The 23,031-nt window shown below is 46.0% G+C and overlaps 1 protein-coding gene across 4 annotated transcripts in view; it reads left to right on the forward strand.

The window, feature by feature from the left end:
* GRM5 (glutamate metabotropic receptor 5) overlaps window positions 1-23,031 on the forward strand; it is a 346,127-nt gene that overhangs the window by 17,688 nt on the left and 305,408 nt on the right. For all 4 annotated transcript variants that reach the window (XR_014008886.1, XM_081197312.1, XM_081197314.1 and 1 more), the window contains exon 2: window positions 4,325-5,201. Coding sequence is in view for 3 of the 4 variants with exons in the window: in XM_081197312.1 (XP_081053438.1) it covers window positions 4,523-5,201 (679 nt within the window). In the remaining variant the exon portion in view is untranslated. The remainder of the gene's footprint in view (window positions 1-4,324; window positions 5,202-23,031) is intronic.

The raw sequence follows: 23,031 nt of genomic DNA on the forward strand, positions 1-23,031 counted from the left end.
AGGGAGCAGACCATGCGCACAAGAGGCCTCTCCCCTCCCATGGTTTACAGCAACTGGTATTCAGAAGCATTGTTGCCTACAAATGCGGAGGTAGGCCATAGCCATCACGGCTAATAGACGTCAATGGCCTTATCCTCCATGAATATGTCTAATCTCTCTTTTAAAGCCATCCAAGTTGGTAGCCATCGCTCCTTCTGGGGGAGAGAGTTCCATAGTTTGACTATGTGCTGTGTAAAAAAGTACTTTCTTTTATCTGTCTTAATTCTTCAAACGTTCAACCGTCATCTGATGTCCTCAAGTACTTGTGTTCTAAGGGAGGGAGAAACTCACCTTTTCTCTAAACTAAAAAGTCTGAGGTGTGCTATCTCACACACTCCTCTACAAATGCAACTGGAAAACTTAATTGCACACACAGTTTGCTTGCTTCTTTATTTATTTAAAGGGTGTGTACCCCACTCTTTGGGACGTGGGTGGCGCTGGGGTCTAAACCACAGAGCCTAGGACTTGCCTATCAGAAGGTCGGCGGTTTGAATCCCCACAACGGGGTGAGCTCCCATTGCTTGGTCCCTGCTCCTGCCAACCTAGCAGTTCAAAAGCACATCAAAGTGCAAGTAGATAAATAGGTACCGCTCTGGCGGGAAGGTAAATGGCATTTCCATGCACTGCTCTGGTTCGCCAGAAGCGGCTTAGTCATGCTGGCCACATGACCCGGAAGCTGTACGCTGGCTCCCTTGGCCAGTAAAGCAAGATGAGCACCACAACCCCAGAAATATCTGCGACTGGACCTTTACCCCACTCTTCAGCCAAAAAGGCTCTCAAATCGTCTTACATGCAATTAAAACAAGACAGCCCCTAGCCACAGGCTCATAATATAAAAACGGCGCACAAGGGAAAGGGGGCAGGCAGGGAAGAGGAAAATAAAAATTTATATTCAGGCACCAATTTGTAAAGAGTTGTTTCTGCAATGACCATCTGGCACAGTTGTGTGTTGCAAATAGAAACAAGTGTTTTCTGAAATTGTCAGCACAGAATGATCAATACTTTTATACAGACTTTGTGTTGGGAGCTGTCCTGAGCCGCTTTCCCACACCAAAACCAGACATCAGCCAAGAATATGCTGCTCACAAGGGGAATTTTCGGGCAGGATGGCTCCCTTTTCGGAACTATAACCGCCTGTACAGCTGACTTCTCCTTTTCTCCCCTCCCCTCCCACAACAGATTCGCTGTTAGATAATATCTTAGTAACATGAATCATGTGTTATTATTAGTGCGCATTAAAGTACGGGCACAAAGGAGGCAGGGAAACATGTATGCATTTATTTCTTTGTGAAATCTGCATACCACCCATCTGCCAAATGGAGTTCCAAATGCACATTAATTAAGCAACACAGACAACATTTGTAAGAAAAAGGATGAGCAAGGATAAAATGAGAATATTGAACTACTTCAGGCAAAAGGGGGAAACAGAAACAAATCGAGCACCAATTGTTATTTTGTTTAGTTTTCAATTACGAAGCCCTGGAAGTGGGTAGGATTAGATTTCCTGGCAGATACAAGGGGTGGCAATTTATTATTATCATTATCATTTTATTATTATATCCATTTATAACACTGCTTAATGCCAAAACAGGTTTCCAAGTGGTTTACAAAGTATGATGCAGACATTAAAATATGAGCACCCATAATTAAGATGCACAGTACAACAATCCCATTAAAATATATGCACCTGCAATTAATATATATATATAATAAAACAATCCCATTAAATCAGCACAAAAATTGAAACAGTAGACTTGGGTGCATCTTCCCAATACAGACCAGGCCTTCCATGTTTCAGGAGCAAGTCCTCTTTTTGGGAATTGCTTTGAGCCCATATCTCAAAGCAATACTTGCCTCACAAATGTAAGGCAAAAGATGAGGTCGCTGACCCTATAAAAATGGTGGTCGGTGCGCAATGCATTGTGGGACAATGTACCATATTTGCTTGTGCACAAATGGGAGGGCTTCTCTGTAGTGTAGGGTAGGGTTAGGGGTAATGAATAATCTACCATCTGCTGGGGACTGATCAGAAGTGTGAATTGCCAAGTGGTTATTGCAAATCTGCTGTTTTGGCAGAGGAATGCTAAGTATGGAAAACCAGCAGAACTTACACTGCCTTAAACTAAGCGAGCCAAAATTATCTCTATTCCAAACACTGCTCAGGAGATGGGCTGCTGCCAGCAGAGCTTGCTTAAGCCTGCAGAGGGGAAATTTTGACTTAAACAGCCCTTTTTGCTAGGGTATGTACTGCTGGGTTGCCAGGCCATGTAACCAAGCTGAAGTCACCTCACCACTCCCCTGGAATGAGACCCAGTTGAGCTGGGATGAAGGAGTTACACTGGCATATCTCCAGCTGAGCTGGGCTTATGTTAGTATCGGCCGGATGATCCAGAGATCTTCTGGATCCTAACACCTTCATCCCAGCAGATTGTGGGTTTGGACTGCTCCCTACATTTGTAGTAGCAGCAGCAGCAGCAGCAGCAGCAATAATAATACAGTGGTACCTTGGGTTACATATGCTTCAGGTTACATTCACTTCAGGTTACAGACTCCGCTAACCCAGAAATAGTGCTTCAGGTTAAGAACTTTGCTTCAGGATGAGAACTGAAATTGTGCTCTGGTGGCGCAGCAGCAGCAGGAGGCCCCATTAGCTAAAGTGGTGCTTCAGGTTAAGAACAGTTTCAGGTTACGAACGGACCTCCGGAACGAATTAAGTACTTAACCCGAGGTACCACTGTAATAATAATGATGATGATGATGATTAATAATACTTCTTGCCTAGTTTCTGTACACTGGGATCATCAAATTGTTGAATGACAGGGCAGTCATTTCAATAAATGATAAATAATAAACAGGTTCATTTATAGGATAATGATGGTGATGGGGTTTTCAGTCGAGACTAATGGAGGCTTCGCCCCTTTGAAAATGTGTAGGAAGAGAAAATTCTGTTCGGGGACAAAGCATTACAGAAGGCTATTAATTTAGGGAAGGCACTTTAAATGCATAGGCATTTGCAGAGGAGACTGAATTGCCTTTAGAGGCATACAATGAGCAGTTAAGCGCTGCAATAGAAGAAAACAGATTGCGTTGTAATTAAAGTGGGCTTAGCTAACCTGAACGACAGAGAGCTTCATTGCAGAGCAGGGCTGGAGTGATCCCGTCCTCCAGATTCCAACAAGCTGCAGGGAGCTTCTATAATGGGGACATCCTTGCGAATTCTTCACTACTTCACTGCATGGGCAGCAAGTGACGATTTGCCCCACGTTTTGAAGAGGGCTGAGGCATACTGGTAATTTCTGTTTGCTGCTACAGGTTTAATTTGGAGCTGGAGTCTGCATTTGGTTTCATGCTGTTTTCATGCATCTGCGAGTGACATGAGCATGTCACATGGCGTGCACATGCCATTGTGGATTATTATTGAGGGGGTCCAGCCCCCTCCTTGAAAATTTGGGGGGCAACTCATCACCTCATCCCTGCCCCCCAGATGGTGCCCTTGGTCTTATCTTATATATGCTCTTACTGTGATTTATTGTTGAGATACAGATAGATAGATAGATAGATAGATAGATAGATAGATAGATAGATCTCTTCCTGGAAACCCTTTTAGCATGTGGGGAAATGATATGAAATATACAAAATGTATCTTTTTAGGGACCACCTTACTTCTGTAATTTTAAATTGTTTCAACTATTTTTTAATATTATGCAATACTGTTGTTGTTTTTTTAAAAAAATAATTGTTGTAACCTCCCTTAAGGTGAAAGGTAGGAAATAAATTTTAACAATAATTGTAGTGATCATCAGATTTTTTACCTGATGTGTAATCTGGTAATAGATTCAGTGATGTATAGAACCCCTATAATTTTCTTTATTAGTCTTCTAGAAATTCTTTTAGCTTCCTTAAAGTTTCTCCATTCACTTCAAATGTTGCTTTAGTCCAGTGATAAGGAACCTGTAGCCCTCCAGATGTAATTCCAACTCCAGTCACCCTCAGTCAGCATGAGATGACAGATGTTTTGTTCCAGCAACATCTGGAGGGCCATCCCTGCTTTAGTCTGAAACAATGTTTCCCAAATTTGGGTCTCCAGCTGTTTTTGGACTACAACTTCCATTATCCCTAGCTAGCAGGACCAGCGGTCAGGGGTGATGGGAATTGTAGTCCAAAAACAGCTGGAAACACAAGTTTGGGAAACACTGGTCTAAAATATTGATGGGTTTTCTAGTTTGAAAATATTCTAGAAATGCGTGCTCTATTTTTTTTTTAACCACTCCATTTTCTCTTAAAGGCTGAGAAGACTATGATTGTATCCTTCGTTATCAACAGAGGAGATGTTGGCCATCTTATAGAACATGCTTGGAAACACCAGTTGACCGCCGGCTCAATTGCTTTGATTCCTTCAAAAGACGTCGTCATTGCTGCTTAAAAACGCTCTCACCTTGTGGTCCCACCATGTTTCCTATACTGGCTTAAACCATTTCCTAAAATGCTCCTTCTGCCGTTCCTTGCAGTCTTGTTATTGAAGGAAGATGCCTGTGGGAACTTTGGTCTTTTGGTTTCTGCACAGTCCAATGAGAGGAGAGTGGTTGCCTACATGCCCGGCGACATCATCATTGGGGCTCTGTTCTCTGTGCATCACCAGCCATCTGTTGACAAAGTCCATGAGCGGAAGTGCGGAGAGGTGAGGGAGCAGTATGGCATTCAGCGAGTGGAAGCGATGCTCCATACGCTTGACAGGATTAACCAGAACCAGACCTTGTTGCCAAACATAACGTTAGGTTGCGAGATCAGAGACTCGTGCTGGCACTCGGCGGTTGCTCTCGAGCAAAGCATCGAGTTCATACGGGATTCTCTCATCTCGGCGGAAGAGGAAGAAGGGCTGATGAAGTGTGTGGATGGCTCGACATCTTCCTTCCGCTCCAAAAAGCCCATCGTCGGCGTCATCGGGCCTGGGTCCAGTTCTGTGGCCATCCAGGTCCAAAACTTGTTGCAGCTCTTCAACATACCTCAGATTGCTTACTCGGCAACCAGCATGGACTTAAGTGACAAGACCTTGTTCAAGTACTTCATGAGAGTGGTGCCCTCGGATGCACAACAGGCTCGGGCGATGGTGGACATAGTTAAGAGATACAACTGGACTTACGTCTCTGCTGTGCATACTGAAGGTAAGGGAGAACATTTATTTCATCTCCACATTCACATGCAATAAGGATATGTTCTGGGTTGCAGTATTAACATAGAGAGCATATACTATGTTCTATGTTTGTAGAATCAGTATGATCTAGAACTGATTATTTTCTGTTGCCTCAAATTTTGAACCCCTTTATCATAATACATACAGCAAGGGCAGTGGCGGAGGAAGCCTCTTGGGCACCTGGGGAGGTGTGCCAGGGGCGTGGTGAACCACCCATAGGGGCGGGGCGGGCAGTGCCACACGGCACCCATAGGGACGGGTAGAGGCAGAGCTAGCGCCGTCGGCACACGTCCCAAGGGGGCAGGGCCGTCTTAAGCATATCTAGTGCCGTGGTGCAAGGATCTCTCTGGCACCCCCCCCCCCGGCAACTCCAAAACAAGGGAGGGGGCAGTGGGAAATGTTCTCTGCCTCCCCCACCGCCCCGATCCCCAGCGTTGTGCTGGTCTCGTGGGTTACCCAAGCGGCGAGGTCCAAGTCTGGTCCGTGGTCAAAGGTGCAACGTGGAGGCAGTCCGTAGTAGCTGGAGCTGGGTGCAGGGCAGTGAGCCGGATGAAGTCAGGAACAGGCAAGCAAGCAGGGAGCCAGGGCAGGTCAGGAGCTCTGGCAGAAAAGCAGGACAGGGTTCAGGCAGGAACTAGCAACCAACAATGTTGCTCCCGCAATTTAGAACTGGGGCTGGCCAGCTTTTATCTGCCCCGAGGCATAGGGCGGCCCCGATCCTCTGGTGACTCGCCCCTCCTGGCCTTAAGGCGAGCACTCCTCCTGCGAGAACTTAGTTCCCTCCGCCTCTCTGCCCTGAGCCTCTGCAGCTCAGGAGAGGCTGGAGGGTTAAAGGACCCAGAGGCAACCTCATCTTCCCCTGACGGGACTGAGAGTGGAGCACCTGCAGGCAATGGGTCCTCCATCACCTCAGGAGCCAGAGCAGACTCAGGAGATGCCTGCACCTGAGGATCCATCACAGGTGAGGACCCTTCAGGCTCAGGCCCCAGCCCCGGCTCAGCTGGTTCTGGAGGCGGGGAATCCTGTGCAGGCTGGGATCCCTCAGGTTCAGCATCCGAGTCCGAATCCCAGGCCATCACAGGCATGGCGGCGGCGATCAAGCAGGAAAACTTGCTCTCCAGCATCGGGGCTCCCAAGAAGGCAGCCCAGGAAGGCTGCGCAGTGTCTTTCACCAGGAAGCGGGAGGAGGAAAACGACCGGGAGCAGGGCTGTCTTTAGCAGATGCAGTGGCTTGGGAAGAAAGCTGCACACCCACCAGCCATATAGTTGGTGGGGCGCAGCTGGCGGGCGTGCAGGGAAAGGGGAGGCTGCCGGCAAAGCCGCACGGCTACCCTATTCACTAGGGCGCCCCTGAGAGGCCGGCGCCCTGGTGCAACGAACCACTAACACCAATGGGAAAGACGGCTCTGCAAGGGGGTGTGTCGGCATTGCCGCGCTTCCCAGAGAGGTCTGCCGGCAGCGGGGAGCATCCTGGGAGGGCACTTGTGGTGATGTCACCCCCCTCAGGGATGGCACCTGGGGCGGACCACACCCACCGCACCCGCCTTGCTCCGCCTCTGAGCAAGGATACCCCACCTATCTGCAAAACGCCTACTTCGCAGAGGATAAGCTCTAGTGATGTTTACACACCCCGTTCCCAAAACTAGAAACAAACACCTATACCCTACAAAAAAACTTGAAAACCCAGACAAAAAAGGAGGAAGCACACCCCAAACGGATAAGCCCTTCTCAAACAATCACAATAAAAAGAAGTCCCAAACACCTCATTAAAAATAATATAAAATGGGGGGGGGGGTGACATGTGGCCCCGGTGGGCACTAGGGTGTGTGTATGAAGGCATTGTTGTGTCCATTGGGGAACCCAGATATGCATATATAAATGCATAAAAATACCACACATCACCACAATAAGCTAGACAATCCTACTTGTACCAGTTAATTAATAAAGGTTTATTGGCTGTGATCTTCCCTCTCTACACTTTATAATACGGACAAAGATATGTTGATCTAATATTGGACTGAAGGTAAGTCTTTTGGTTTCCATCTCTGAGAATTCTTGCTATGATCTGATCTTAGTGTCTTGTTCCAAATTCTTTTGTGAAACCCATGGACCCTTTCTTATTCTGTGTTCAGGATAATCTGTGCTCATAATGCTATGAGGGTGATCATGCACAAAACGTGCTTTCAATACTATTTCTGCCAGCAAAACTTTTGCAGCAGTCCTACCGTTTCGTTTGAAATCAGTGCATGTCCTATAACTTCCTGCTGAAGTTCTGCAAATGTTCTGAGTTTCTGTGTTTATAGCCCTTCCAGATAGCAATCATGTGTTGGGATTAGGAAAGCACCACAGAACAACTAATAAAGCAGAATAAATCCACCACAGATGCTCTATTATTATGTCGATAATATATTGCAGATCACAAGAAACACTCGCGTGTGTGAGAAAGTGGAGGGACAGAAACCCCAATTTTTAAAATTATATTTCCAGAAATTCCACATACAATCTAACACACACACACACACACACACATATATTTAAAAATATATATTACCAACTTCCCATCCCATTTTCCATGCTGCTTTTCTGATTCCCCCATTGCTCCCCTCTTTTTACATGATAATCATAACATAATAGTCTCTAATTATTTCTGTTGATCGTAATTCAAATCCTGCTCATGGATTCTTCGTGTTATGATATTTTTTCAAACAACCCAAAAAGAGCTTCCATTCTTCAAGGGAAAAAAAATGTTAGACTCTCTTATTTTAGCTGTCAGCTTTGCTGATTCAACATAATCCATAAGCTTGCTTTCCATGGTCCTAATTCAACACTCTAACCATTTCATCATACTTCTCCCTCCCTCCCTCCCTCCCTCCCTCCCTCCCTCCCTCTACTCCTTTCATCACCCAGCGGGGAAAAGCTTGACCTCCATGTTGTGTGTTGAAGAGAGACTTTCCATTTTCTGAGCTGGGCTGTGGTTCAGTGGTAGAATATCTGCCTTGAGTGCAGAAGATTCCAGGTTCAATCCCTGACATCTCCAAGTAGGCCTGGGAAAGAGACTCCTGCCTGGAACCCTGGAGGAGCCGATGCTGGTCAGATGGACCAATGGCCTGACTCTGTATAAGACAGCTTCCCACGAAGATCTGCCATGGGAGAAAGAGAGCCATCTCTCTGTCTGCCTCCCATAACCAGCTAGGTCAACTTCCATGTGGCACTGAGGGGATGAAAGTACCAGGCAGAGCAAACTCTTCCACCATTTGCAGTCTGCTAGGGAGGAGAGGCCATGATCCGGATCGGAACCCACTGCAGGCTTCATCCTAACCACAAGCCAGTAGTTCCCCTGCCTTCCTGTTGGCATTGCAGCTGGAGAATTTGGAGAGGATGTTCCTCTCGTTGGCACTATATCCTTAGCAAGCAGAACATGCGCCTGGCAATTGGTTGATATGCAGAAGGTTTTCCATGTCACTTGCCACTTAAGTAAAGTGCTTGACCCAGAAGTCCTTTAGATGACAATTTGAAAATGTCTGGCTAATTAGCCTAACGAATCTAACACTGGAGGCAACAGTTGGAGTATTCATCACGTGGATGGCAGCTTTAAACAACAGAGGAAGAACTGCTGGGGAAATGGGTGGAATTAGATGGAAATGAAACTGCGGGCAGGGTGATGCGAGAGACACCAGTTTATTTGTTTTGAAGTGATAGCTTTCCTTCCTGGAGTCCTGGCTTCATGATTCAGATGGACCACATAAGCAGGGCACAGAATGTGGTGTCAACTGATCCTTTTGTCATGTGTAGGAATAAAAACATAGAATGAACGACTTACTCATAGCCACCAGACAAGTTACAGCATGTGTTGTGGAAATTAACTAGGCCTTTATTGATTTCGAACAGGTGTGGGCTAGTTTAGACAGTGGCCTTCCTAACTCAAGCTGCAATCTTATGTACAGTGGTACCTTGGTTGTCAGACTTAATCTGTTCCATTCAACTTCCAGAACCATTCGAAAACCAAGGCGCGACTTCCAATTGGCTGCAGGAACTTCCTGCACTCAATTGGAAGCCATGGAAGCCACATCGGATGTTTGGTTTCCAAACAACGTTAAAAACTGGAACACTTACTTTTGGGTTTTTAGCGTTCAGGAGCCAAAACGTACGTATACCAAGACATTCAAGAGCCAAGGTACGACTGTACACTTAAGGAAGAGTAAGCCCACTGAACTCAGTTGCACTTCCTTATTTATTACATCTATATACCACCTTTATCTTCCAAAGATCTCAAGGTGGTATATATACATGGATTTCCTTCTCCCCACTTCACCCTCACAACAACCCTGTGAGGAAGTTTAAGCTAAGACATACCATATTTTTCGCTCTATAGGACGCACTTTCCCCCCTCCAAAAATTAAGGGGAAATGTGTGTGCCTCCTATGGAGCGAATGCAGGCTCCTTGGCTTCAGCGATAGCAACATGAAGCCTCCGAAGCGCAGAGGGAGTGCTCCCTCCATGCTCCGGAGGCTTCGCGTTGCTTTCGCTGAAGCCTGGAGAGCAAGAGGGGTCAGTGCACACGGACCCCTCTCACTCTCCAGGCTTCAGGGATAGCCGCCTGAAGCCTTCAGAGCGCAGCGCGAGTTCCCGCTGTGCTCTGGAGGCTTCGGTTTCCTTTTGCTGAAGCTGGGGGAGCAAGACTCTCCTGGCTTCAGCAGAGAGGGAGAGCTGTGCAGCGCCCCTTCAGCCAAGCGGGAGGAGAAACGGAAGGGGCTCCGTTTCTCCTGCCGCTTTGCTGAAGGGGCGCTGAGCAGAGAGGGGGAGAATTTTTTCCCCTTGTTCTCCCCCTCTAAAACAAGGTGGTCCTATGGTCGGGTGCGTCCTATAGAGCGAAAAATATGGTAATGACTGGCCCAAGTTCACCCAGTGAGCTTCATGATGGAGTGGGGATTCAAACCCTAGTTTCCCAGGTCCTGGTCCAACACTCTAACCATTACGCCATACTGGTTCTAATTCTGAGTAGATAGAAGAAGAGCTGTGCTGGATCAGGCTAAACCAGTGTTTCCCAAACTTGGGTCTCCAGCTGTTTTTGGACTACAACTCTCATCATCCCTAGCTAACCGGACCAGGGGTGATAGGACAGCTGGAGACCCAAGTCTGGGAAATACTGGGGGAATGTCTACTGGTCCAGCACTCTGTTCTCACAGTTGTCAATCAGATCCCACTTCTGGGAGGCTGGCGAGCAGGACCTGAGTGCAAAAGCTTCAACTTCCATGCATAGGATTGAACTATAAACTCACATATTGTATAAGGTTTAAAGAATAATATGCACCAGAAAAGTTCATTGGGAAGTGGAGTATATAAAGAATATTTATCTATCCCTGGAACAGTAATATTGAAATGATATTCCACCATAAATGCTGTTTTCATTGATACAATTTTTCCTCAGATAATTCACCACTCTATATTCATCTGGATTTTACAGCTTTATAAAATCTGAGAATAAGTTTGCTATCATGTTTTGCCTTATAAAATAGGATGGTATGAAATGAACTAAAGTAAGATTTCTTTCAAAGCATTTCCCCTCTTTTTGCTCTGTTTATAAATGTGTTTGCATTTGTATACTAATAATATATAATGTTAATATTGTATAGTGATAGAGAGTTGTGCCTGGAGATGGGAAGACTCAGTGGTGATATGATAGCCATCTTCAAATATCTGAAGGGCTGTCACATTGAAGACGGAACAAGCTTGTTTTCTGTTGCTCCACAGGGCAGGGCCCAAACCAACAGATTCAAATGAGATTCTGATTAAATTTTAAGAAGACCTTTCTGATGGTAAGAGCTGTTTCAAGAGTGAACCAAACTACGATGGAAGGCTGTAAACTCTCCTTCCTTGGAGGTTTTTAAACAGAGTTTGGATGGAGTTAGACAAGACAGGTCCCTTCCAACTCTAGAATTCTTTGATTCTAAGCAGCCATTCTCAACCTTGGGTCCCCAGATGTTTTTGGCCTACAACTCCCATCATCCCTGACCACTGGTCCTGTGAGCTAGGGATCATGGGAGTTGTAGGCCAAAAACATCTGGGGACCCAAGGTTGAGAATCACTGTAAGGGATCGAGAGAGTGTTCGGCCTCAAAAGATGAGCTGAGCTGAACTCAAGAGTGTTTGGCTTTGCCTTGCTGCTACTAGGAACTTTCTCCTTTGTAACACATAAATCATTGCCTACAGTGGAGTGTCTCAGTTGAGTTTCCCACAACACAATAGACCATGGGTAGGCAAACTAAGGCCCGAAGGCCGGATCCAGCCCAGTCGCCTTCTAAATCCGGCCTGCAGACGGTCCAGGAATCAGTGTGTTTTTATATGAGTAGAATGTGTCCTTTTATTTAAAATGCATCTCTGGGTTATTTTGGGGGCCTGGCTGGTGGTTTTTACATGTGATGAAACTGTGCTTTTATTTAAAATGTATCTCTGGGTTATTTGGGGGGCATAGGAATTTGTTAATTCCCCCCCCCCAAAAAAATATAGTCCTGCCTCCCACAAGGTCTGAGGGACAGTGGACCGCCCCCCTGCTGAAAAAGTTTGCTGACCCCTGCAATAGACGAATGCAATGCTCTATGGATGCCCATCCATCTCAGCCATCATGGCCAATGCTCAGGGGTGATGGGAATAGAACAACACCTGAAGCTGTCCATGCTACCTGCCACTGCCATAGACTCAGGTTGTGTTTCTGCCTGGTTTAATTTGAAAAGCCATGCTGGTGTTAGGTTTGTATATTTTCTCCTCTCGTACGTCCTGTGCAAGCACACCAGAAGCCTAGTCAGCAGTCTGCATCATAAACTCCCTTGGCTGGAGAGAAAGAGGGTTGTTGTTTTTTCGCTGATAAATATTTGATGGTCTAATGCTGCTGGGAACTACAGTACAATGCAAACACAACTGTCTCTGAATGGGAATGAGATGGATGACATCTCCCCCCTCCCTCACTGGCCCCAGTCCAGCTCCTTCCAATGGAATGAATGGGGCATGTTGAAGCCATGCCCAATAGTGAATGTCTGTACAGAAGTCAGCCCTATTGGGTTCAATGGGACATACTCCTAGTTAATTTAGGATCGCAGCCTAGGAGCATAGGGAGCTGATTTATACAGAGTCTGACAACTGCTCCATCTTTGCTGACTGACAGGCTCATCAGGATTTCTCATAGGGATCTCTCCCCACCCAGCTGTGAATTAAACCTGGTACTTTCAATATGCCTTAGCTCCGTTGATTTCAGCGGGGTATAAGTACAACACATATAAATTGACTAAATTTGACTAAACTGTGGGAGGCAGTGGAAGACAGGAGTGCCTGGCGTGCTCTGGTCCATGGGGTCACGAAGAGTTGGTCACAACTAAATGACTAAATAACAACAACAACAACATATAAATTGGACCAGGAACTTTGGTTGTTGTTTTTATAATTGTGTTTCCTTAATTTTTTATTCATGCCTTTTCATTTTAAAACGTTTGCCTAACTCTCACCTATAAAGGACCTTGAACTAGCTAATAACCAAGTGAATACAAAATTCAATGAAACACGTGGGCATTGCAACGCAACCCATGATAAAAGCAATTAGAACTGCAGCAATTGTCCAATCAGCCAAATGTCAACTAGCAGTGAAATGTTACACCAGTTAATGCCTTTATCCTTGGTGACATGCTCCAATAGCTTTCTCTCTCACCCAAGGAAATTAGGTTTGTAATGTACTCTCCAAACAACAACAACAACAACATACCTGGTGAAGACTTTTTGCCATCTGAAAACTTCAAAAATAAGCCCGAGCGAAAGTCCTGCCTTTAACCAAACTTTCACCCCCTTTGTGTCTCTTATGCTGAGTCCACCTTTGGTCCACCTTGTTCAGTATTGTCAACACTGACTGGAAGCAGCTCTACATAGTTTTAGACAGGGGTATTTGCTGGCCCTGCCTGTAGATGGTGGGGATTGAGCCTGAGCTCTACACACATGAAACAGATGCTCTACCACCACGTTTCCATGAAGGCAAGCTGGAATGAATTTTCCCCACCTGGAAATTATTGTCTTCAAATTTTGCTGTTTCCAGGTATGCTATAATAAGTCATAGTTGGCACAAGCCTTTGATAAGCTTTCCCTCCATTGCAAGGGGTTGGACTAGATGACCCTTGAGTCCATTCCAACTCTGCGATTCCATGATTCTATAATCAGATATTTTCCAATTGGTATTTGGCAGTAATTGATCAGTAGCCAAATGGTAACAATCAGCATTTGACAGTACCGAGAAGCCACAATCAATATTTGACAGGCTCAACTAATATGCAGCAGCAATCATATTTTTAATGTGGAGGGCAGCAATTTTTGACTATGTTTTCCCCAGCAGTTGGCATGCAGTAGCGGTCTTTATCTGACATGAATGTTTTGCAGCTGACATGTGATTGCTGTCAACATTTGGCATCCTCTAGTAGCAGAATGTAGGCTGTTTTGAAATTTTCTCCAACCATCCCTTCACTCACACAATGGAACGAGGCAAATGTTGACCTCCCTGAATTTCTGTCCCAGAATTCAGATAACAGATGTTGAGGTCCAATGCCAATATCAGTACTGGAATTTGATACGTCTGGAAATCCAGCAGACTTTAACCATTAATGTAAAAGGAATGCAGGAAGCTGTTAAACTTGTCAAGTCATAGAATCATAGTCAGAAGAAGACTTGCAGATGATCTAGTCCAACCCCCTGCTTGGTGAAGGATATCTAGAGCTGGAGCATCTCCCAAGAGATGGTTGTTCAGCCTCTGCTTGAAGATGACTAGAGAGGGGGAACCCACCACCGCTATAGGTAATTGGCTGCATTGTCAAACTGCTCATATTGTCAAGAGGTTCAACCAAGATCTACCCTACTGCAACTTGACCTCATTAGAACCAGTCCTGACCTCTGGGAAGTAGAGACTCCTGAATCCTCAGAAAGAAGGCTCTATCATCTATCTATCTATCTATCTATCTATCTATCTATCTATCTATCTATCTATCATCTATCTATCTATCATCTATCTCTAGCTTACTAGCTAGCTTGCTGTCATCTATCTATCAACTATCTATCATCTCCAAACCAAAAATATAAAGGAAACTAACTTCTCCACTTTTCCAATGAGCCTTTCATAGAGGAACGAACCATTCTGACAAACCTTTCCAATATTTTGGGATGATGTCAACTTCAGCCATCCCAGTCTTTGCCCAACCCCCCCAACCCCATCTTATTGAAAACAAAAACCTTGCAATGGTAAACAAGCCATTGATGAAGGACATTTCCTGCAGAACAAATGCCAGGTTGCTCATCTGTCTCCAGCACAATTTATTGCCTGAACCAAGGGCAGTGAGACCAATGAAAGTGTCATTGCTCTGGTGTCCTACCAAACAGAGATCCTGGAAATTTTTCTTTCTCTGCCTCACACTTCCCCTTTCTTCTTCTGCCACTTTGTGGGTGGGGAGCACAGAAGCGCAACCACCAGCAGCTGGAAACTGAGCCTGCAAGTAAGGCTTTCCTGAGCTCTTGATGCAGGAGACAGAAAGGGACAATGTTTGCAGAGGAAGATAGAGGAATCTCATAATTTCAGCACTGGAGCATAATACAGCATTCCTCAACCTGGCATTCTCCAGATGTTTCAGCCTACAACTCCCATCATGCCTACGGGCCATGCTGACTGATGGGAGTTGTATTGCAAAACATCTGGAAGGACAAGGCTGGGGGAAGTTGCCATTCAGTGGAATTGCCTGCAATGCCCCACATGACTTGGATTCCAAGCTCCTGCAATGGAATGACATCAGCACTCACTTTGTGACATCGTTGTTGAAAGAACGCGGCTCACTGCAGCCAATAGGATTAAGTATCAGGGTGAGCAAATGACATAAAAGAATATGGAAAGGAAGGAAGAAGGAAAATAACAGCAAAAAGAAGAAAATGTGAATATGGTTGAAGTGTGCGGAGGCAGGAAAAGTGGCATAGCATCAATTGCTGGCACCCGGGGCGGGCAATTGCCAGCCCATCCCTTGCCGCTAGTGACCCTGAAGTAAAGCGGGGCTGTGCTCAGCCACCTGCCCACCCACACAAAGGGGAGCCCAGCTAGCTGATGGCAGAAAGGAGCACTGGGCCTGGCCATACTGGGGTTGTCTAAGGTGTGTGTGCCTGTTTTTTGCCATCTCAGAAATTGTGCGCCTGGGGCTACAGTGCCTTCTGGCACACACACACCCCACACACACTATGCCCCTGGGTGGGAAATGGTGAAGGTCCATAGGTCTGTCAGGATTTTCATTCTCTCCTGTGCTGCAGAGTGTGTGTGACTACTAGATCACATGCTCTGTGTGTTGACATTCCATTCTTTGGAAGCCTGAGAATGGAAGTAATTGTGCGCCACTTCCGTCTTCTTTGTTCTGCTGTTGTTGCTCTCTCTCGGAGGAGAAGAGAACATTCCATGATTGCTCTGTTCTTTATTTTGATCCTGTAAATAAATCACTAAACCCAGGTGCCACGTGTCCTCAGCCTTAGCTTCTGCTAGACTCTGCTGTGTACGACATGCATGCATTTTGGGGTGTGTGTATTGCTTGTACATCTGGAGGAGTGAATGATGTGCTATGCGTTCCGGACTGGTTTTGGGAGAGGGCCGTCTCCCACTAAGAATCACCGAGAAGGTCATGAGTAAAGCATCTGATTTGCATGTAAGGTAAAGGTAAAGGGACCCCTGACCATTAGGTCCAGTCATGGCCGACTCTGGGGTTGCAGAGCTCATCTCGCTTTACTGGCCGAGGGAGGTCATGTGGCCAGCATGACTATGCCGCTTCTGGCGAACCAGAGCAGCGCACGGAAATGCCGTTTACCTTCCTGCCGGAGCAGTACCTATTTATCTACTTGCACTTTGACATGCTTTCGAACTCCTAGGTTGGCAGGAGCAGGGACTGAGCAACAGGAGTTCACCCCGTCACAGGGATTCGAACCGCCAACCTTCTGATCGGCAAGCCCTAGGCTCTGTGGTTTAACCCACAGCACCACCCCGCATCCCAGGATTTGCATGTAGTGGGTCCTAAATTCAATTCCGAACATCTTTAGATAAAATTAGGAGAAACTCCTAATGCCTGAAATCCTGAGGAGCCACTGCCAGGAGACAATACTGGTGTGAATCCCTGGTTCCAACATAAAACTGAATGTGAAACAAGGGAAGCTGGTTTAGCTCTGCTCTAATAGTAAGCATTTAATCATCAGTAGTGGTGTCCAACAGCTTGTCTATAGAATCACAAGCTCAGTAAAAATCAATATTGCATATGAGGGTTTCTTATTCCCAGTGGCACGCTTATATATGGTTAAACAAAGCCGTGATCTGCTTTAGAGATACCCCCTGGAGGTGGTTTGTACTTGGTCATCTTTCAAGTTTATTCAGACGATGTTTGGCACAGATTTTAGCAGCTTTCTCTGCAGATGATTGAAGAATTAAGTCTTTGCAAATTCTCAGCTGACCTGATCCACACCTCTCGGACTAATGCACGGATCCCAGCTGAGATGTTCACTGAGCTTTGCATGCTTGAAGGCTGTGGTGCAGTGCTTAAACATATCGCAGCAGGTTTTAAAATGTGCATTTTGAGAGAAGATATGTTTTAAAAGGTATCTCCAAAAAGCCAGTTTAAATTTAAATGTTAATTTGGATTCCTCGCTTCCCCACACAAATGTGCATATGAAAGCAGAAAGGAGACAGAATTCAAAGGTGACAAAGATTAGAAATAGCCTGATTTCCCCCATCCCCAGCTTTTTATTTTTATTTTTTTGCTAGGCTAAATAAATCTAGAACACAGGAACCTGCCTTATACAGAGTCAGACCGTTGACCTATCAACCTAGTACTGTCTACACTGGCTGGCAGTGGCACTCCAGGCTTTCAGACAGAGAGCACTTTCAGCCCTACCTGGAGATACTGAGGATTGAGCCCACTGCCTTCTACATGCAGAGCTAGGGACGCGGGTGGCGCTGTGGTGTAAACCACGGAGCCTCTTGGCTTGCTGATCGGAAGGTCGGCGGTTCAAATCCCTGTGGAGTGAGCTCCCATTGCTCTGTCCCAGCTCCTGCCAACCTAGCAGTTCAAAAGCATGCCAGTGCAAGTAGATAAATAGGTACAGCTGCGGTGGGAAGGTAAATGCCATTTCTGTGCACTTTGGCTTCTGTCACAGTGTCCAGTTGGGCCAGAAGTGGTTTAGTCATGCTGGCCACATGACCTGGAAAGCTGTCTGTGGACAAACACCGGCTCCCTCGGCTTGAAAGCGAAATGAGTGCCACAACCCCATAGTCGCCTTTGACTGGACTTAACCATCCAGGGGTCCTTTACCTTTCTCCCTTTTTTTACATGCAGAGCTAATGCTCTTCCATGGAGCTATGGCTGAGAAATCCTAAGATGGTGGGGACAGGGAGATTCTGCAATGGAGGGACTACCATGTCCTTAGCCAAAGGCAGCTAACCTGTGAGCTTCTAGAGAATGCTGGGTTCCAATTCATTCTCATCATCCCTGACCCTTTTTCACACTGGCTGGGGGCTGATGGGAGTCCTAAAACATACAGAGAGCCATACGTTAGCCACTCCTCTTCTAAGTCCTGCTGGCTCCTTTTGGCCAAGGTGGAAGGCGGGTTGGTTTTTCTCCTGTCCTGCTCTCCTCTGAAACCCTGCTTGAAAACCTTGAAGATCTACTTCCTGTCAGTGAAGACAGTACTGAGCTAGTTAGATCAATTGCCAGACTCAGCATAATCGGCCTCCTCTGCCGGTATGGTCATCAGTTCACCCATTCAATGGTTCTTGCTCTTTAAACCAGATTTGGATTGGGTGACCCTTCAAACAGAGGACTGTCTTCTGGCCATGCTAAGCCACCAAGACCTGGGTGGAGTAATTAAGCCAAACAGCAGGATTAGCAAACAGCAGGATTTTAGCCTCCGATAGGCTAAAAAATTCCTGTGCTTGTTCCCCCTCCCCACTCCTTGAGACCAAAATTAGCTGCTTAGATATTTACTGTCAACTCTCCCTGGGAAGAGAAGTTTGCCTCTTAACTAGATTTGCTGCTGAGCTACCTAATTAAGGAAGCACCAGAGACTTTGTATTCCAAAGCCTTCCGGGTATCCCCAGAAGATTTTCAGATTTGCCATTCGGCAGCTTGTCAACAGGAAGACAGCAGCTTTGCATGCAGAAAAGATGGTGTCACGCAAGGCACCAGTGCTATCAAATGTCTGCTTGGAATTCCCTCCCAAAGTCCTTAAGGAACCTCTTTGAAGGGGGCAGAGGGCCATCTCCTTCACCCATTGCTCAGATTCAAATATCACGGTGGGAGGGTGTGGAGGGGGACAAAATCGTGGCAGCTAGGAAGCTTTCTGAAATGAGAGGTGCTTCCAAGATATGCCTTACGATGTCCTATGATTGAGATGTGTACTTCTGGGTTCAGCAGCTCACCGCAACCACCTGAAGGTACTTTGAACCCTTGCCCATCAAGCATAGATGGGATACTTTATATACAAAAGGAAAAGAGACATGGGTGGTGCTGTGGTGTAAACCACTGAGCCTCTTGGACTTGCCGATCTGAAGGTTGGCGGTTTGAATCTCCGAGATGGAGTGAGCTCCCGTTGCTCTGTCCCAGCTTCTGCCAATCTAGCAGTTTGAAAGCACACCAGTGCAAGTAGATAAATAGGTACCGCTCAGGCAGGAAGGTAAACAGTTTCCGTGCACTCTGGTTTCTGTCACAGTGTCCCGTTGCGCCAGAAGCGGTTTAGTCATGCTGGCCATATGACCCATAAAAGCTGTCTGTGGATGAATGGCGGCTCCCTAGGCCTGAAAAGCGAGATGAGCGCCGCAACCCCATAGTCGCCTTTTTAAAAAAATCATTTTTATTGATTTTCCAATAAAAACAGCCAATTAACATATTCATATCATAATCCAATTCAAAACAGCAAACTAAAATAAAAAAATGACCAAATTACAGTCCAAATTATTAATTATAAAAAAAATATTTCCAGGCTCCCCATAGTTCTGGACCTCTGAAGTGTATCTCCAATATCTTCACTCCTGCCTCTTCTAACCCCATAGTCACCTTTGACTGGACTTAACTGTCTAGGGGTCCTTTACCTTTTTACCTATATACAAAAGAAAGTATTTATTCACACAGCACATTGTTTAGCTATGGAGTTTGCTCTCATGCCATGTAGTGATGGCCACCAACTTGGGTGGCTTTAAAAGAGGATGCTATCAATGGCTCCTACCTCTGATGTTTATGTTCTAGTTTCATTGCTGGAGGCAGCATTCTTCTGAATATCAGTTGCTGAAAATCATGGGAGGAGAGAGTATTCTTCTGCTCTGGTTCTGCTTTCAGGCTTTCTTTAGGTATCTGGTATCTGGGTGGCCCCTCTGACAACAGGGTGCTGTAGCAGATGGTCCAGTGGTCTGATCTAGCAGAGACTTCTTCTGCTGCTATATTCTTGTTAGCGTTATTCATATGAACATAGAAAGATTCCTTATGGGGAGTCTGACCATTGTCCATCTAGCCCAGTGTTCTCTCCACTGAATGACAGCAGCTCTCCAGGGTTTCACCCAGGTGTCATTTCCAGCCCTGCCTGGAGTTGGTGGAGACTCAACTTGGCAGATGCTCTACCACCATTGACCTTCATCATTTATCAGACTGACCAGGAAATCCTAAGGTGGTGGTGATGAAGAGAAACCGCCATGCCTTAAGCCAGGAGTGGCCACCATGCAGTTAGCCTTCAGCCCTTTCCCAGACTCTGCTAAGACCCTTTAGATGTCTCCTGAACATACAGTGCCCTATGTGTGCACTCACTATGCATGTGTGTGTGTTTATATAGACTGCATTCATGCAAAGTGTCTGATCGTGTCCATGGAACTGCATGCATAGAGTAGAATGATAGATAAGGGAATAAGCCAGCCATGCTTGAGTTTCCAGGTCAACTAGGGATGATTTAGTGGCAAATTAGATTCTGAAGTGCCAAAGCTCATAATGACAAGGCCCTATAGGCATCCGGTAAAGAAAGTCCGTGCCCAAAAGAACACATTGATCTTTAACAAAAGATTTTGAGCTGAACCACAACCTTTAGCTTTTCAATAGAGTGGCAAAGAATCCTTGTCACCGACTCATTCACTTGCCAGGAAGGTCTGCCAATTACTCTGGCACTCCAGCAGATATCATCACTCCTGTTTGAGGCAGGGTGCAGATGGGAGGGGATAGGATGCTGGAGCTGTCCTCTCCATCCCCACTTCTCCAATCCCCCCCCTTCTTCCTCACTTTCCACTGGCAATCTATTCATATGTTATTTCTGCCATGCAAATAGCCTGCTCGCATGCGGGGTGTAATACAGGGGTGCATCTTGCAGAACTCTTCAGACCACATTCCATGAGGAGGGTGTTCCTGTTTCAATATACAACCCCCTCATCTTCTGAGCTCTGAGTCCCTCCCCAGGAAATGATTATCTATGGTCCTTAGAAGGGGGAAAGTAGGAAGTCTCTTCACTCAGGTGGACGTTGAATCCTCCTGGAGAGTATTCCATTTTTGGAATGCTTCCTTTCCAGGAGCCTTGCTTGAGTATCAAGGTCTTCTGGATCCTTGGTTCTTCAGTCCTGACTTCTGGTTGGCTCTTTGATCCTGCCTTGTTCTGACTGACTCCTCGGTCCTCACCACTGGTTTCCTCACTACTGGACTCACGACAGCTTCGTCATCCATAAAGATATATGTGACACCAACAAACACATGGCTCTCCCTCCTATTGATTGATTGATTGCTTCTCTAAGGCGCTCAAGGTGGCACCCACGGTTCTCCCCTCCTCATTTAATTTCCAAAACAACCCTGTGAGGTAAGCTTGGCTGTGAGGCAGTAGCAGGCCCAAGCTCACCCAGTCTCTTAGGTCTTTGTCCAACCCTATAACCCCTACACCACACTGCCCTTCTTGATGAAAGGATGAAAGGGACATAGGAGTGAAGACACATGAACATGACGTGGAACAGGAATGGACTGATCCACTCATCTTTAATTGTGGCCCACACTTTTTGAATTTGGCCCCCAAACTAACAGGGAGCCAACAGAAGATCTTCACGTACTGAGGAAATGTTTCATCATTCCCTCAGTATTTGACTGCTGTGTTCTGGAACCAATGATTTGGATCTCTGATGATGAGATCAGGGGTGGGGAACCCATTTTCACCCCGAAGGCAATATTCCCTTTCAGACAACCTTCTGAGGATCCCATGCCTGTGGTGGTCAGAGACGTGAATATAAATTTACCCTTTATACAGTGGGTTAGCACCTGCACACAAACATAACCCCTCTTGCTCCTCTAGCCAGATCTTCAAGAGGCATTGTCAGAGTTCAACAGCGTGTTCCAGCAAGGCAGGTACACCCAATGTGCAAGGAAGGAGAGGGGGCGTGGTCTAGATTGCACAACCCAGAGGTTGCATTTGGCCTGAGGTTCCCCACCCATGCCACAAATTGCGGCAATTTCTCTTGCAGATTCCCCTCCTCCCCCCACCCCTAGTTCATATATAGGCGTACCAGAAAGCTACATGTAGCATGCAGATTGCTTCATTTTCTGCACTCCAGTTCCATTTTAGTTGTTGGTTTCTGAACACTTTCCTTTTAAAAAAAAGAAAAAAGAAAAAAGCCACAGTGTTCTCGCAGGCCATGCTGCTGAATTATTCATGGGTACTTCATTATCTCCCTCTTGCGCAGTTCAAAGGACAGCGGAAGCATGATGGGTTGCGGCTCTTGTTTCTCAGCGGGGTGAGCAGCTTGCTACAATGTCAAGCCGAGGCCCTTTCTGATTATTTACCTGAACGAGCAAAACTCCTCCGATGGCACTTTGAGCTTGAGCCACCTGCCAGATTATTCCGGAGTCGGATCGGCTCATTATAAGGAAAGCGCGAGTTCTGGCAGAAGCCACCCCAAACGCGGGGATTTGGTTCAGATATGGATACATTTGGAGGGAATCGAGAAAAAGCCACAAATCAAAGGTTCGTCACACAATCAACAGATTTTTTTTTTTTTAAAGTCTCGGTTTTTTAAAAAAGTATTTGCCTGGTCCCAGGTGTCACCACCAAGAAGGCCAGGTATATGGTAGCCTGATGCCTCCTCTCTGACTGCAAGAATACCCACAGGAGGGGCCCTCCAGTGGAAGACCTTGCATCTGATCCAGAAGCTGCAGTTAATGCAGAACACTGCAGCATGATTGCTGACCTTGTCAGCATGCAACATCTGAGCCAGTGTGGTGTAGTGGCTAAGAGCGGTAGACTCGTAATCTGGGTAACCGGGTTCGCATCTCCGCTCCTCCACATGCAGCTGCTGGGTGACCTTGGGCCAGTCACACTTCTCTGAAGTCTCTCAGCCCCACTCACCTCAAAGAGTGTTTGTTGTGGGGGAGGAAGGGAAAGGAGAATGTTAGCCACTTTGAGACTCCTTAAAGGGAGTGGGGGCATTGGGCATGGTCTTTATCATGCCCATTCTGGCTTTCCATGTCGTTTGGATCTCTTAATGCCACTTCCAAAGTTGTTTTCTGGAACAACATATATGATTTTCTAGAACAATGCAAATTTATTAGTGCTGGGTTGTAATTCATGGAACTATTTAAAATGGAGCTTAACCTGTGTTATTATTATTTTTTAAAAATTTCTTTGGAATATTTGAAAGTATAGTGAATTTATTTTTTTATATTGTGCCAATCTCGTTTCCAGACCTCCTTTCATCCCCCAGTGCATCAATTTTATTCTTCTCTCCTGAAAGGCCATTGTAACCAAGATAATTCTTCCAAT

This window comes from Podarcis bocagei, assembly GCF_964188305.1.
Source record: "Podarcis bocagei genome assembly, chromosome: 6".
NCBI classification, from domain to species: Eukaryota; Metazoa; Chordata; class Lepidosauria; order Squamata; family Lacertidae; genus Podarcis; species Podarcis bocagei.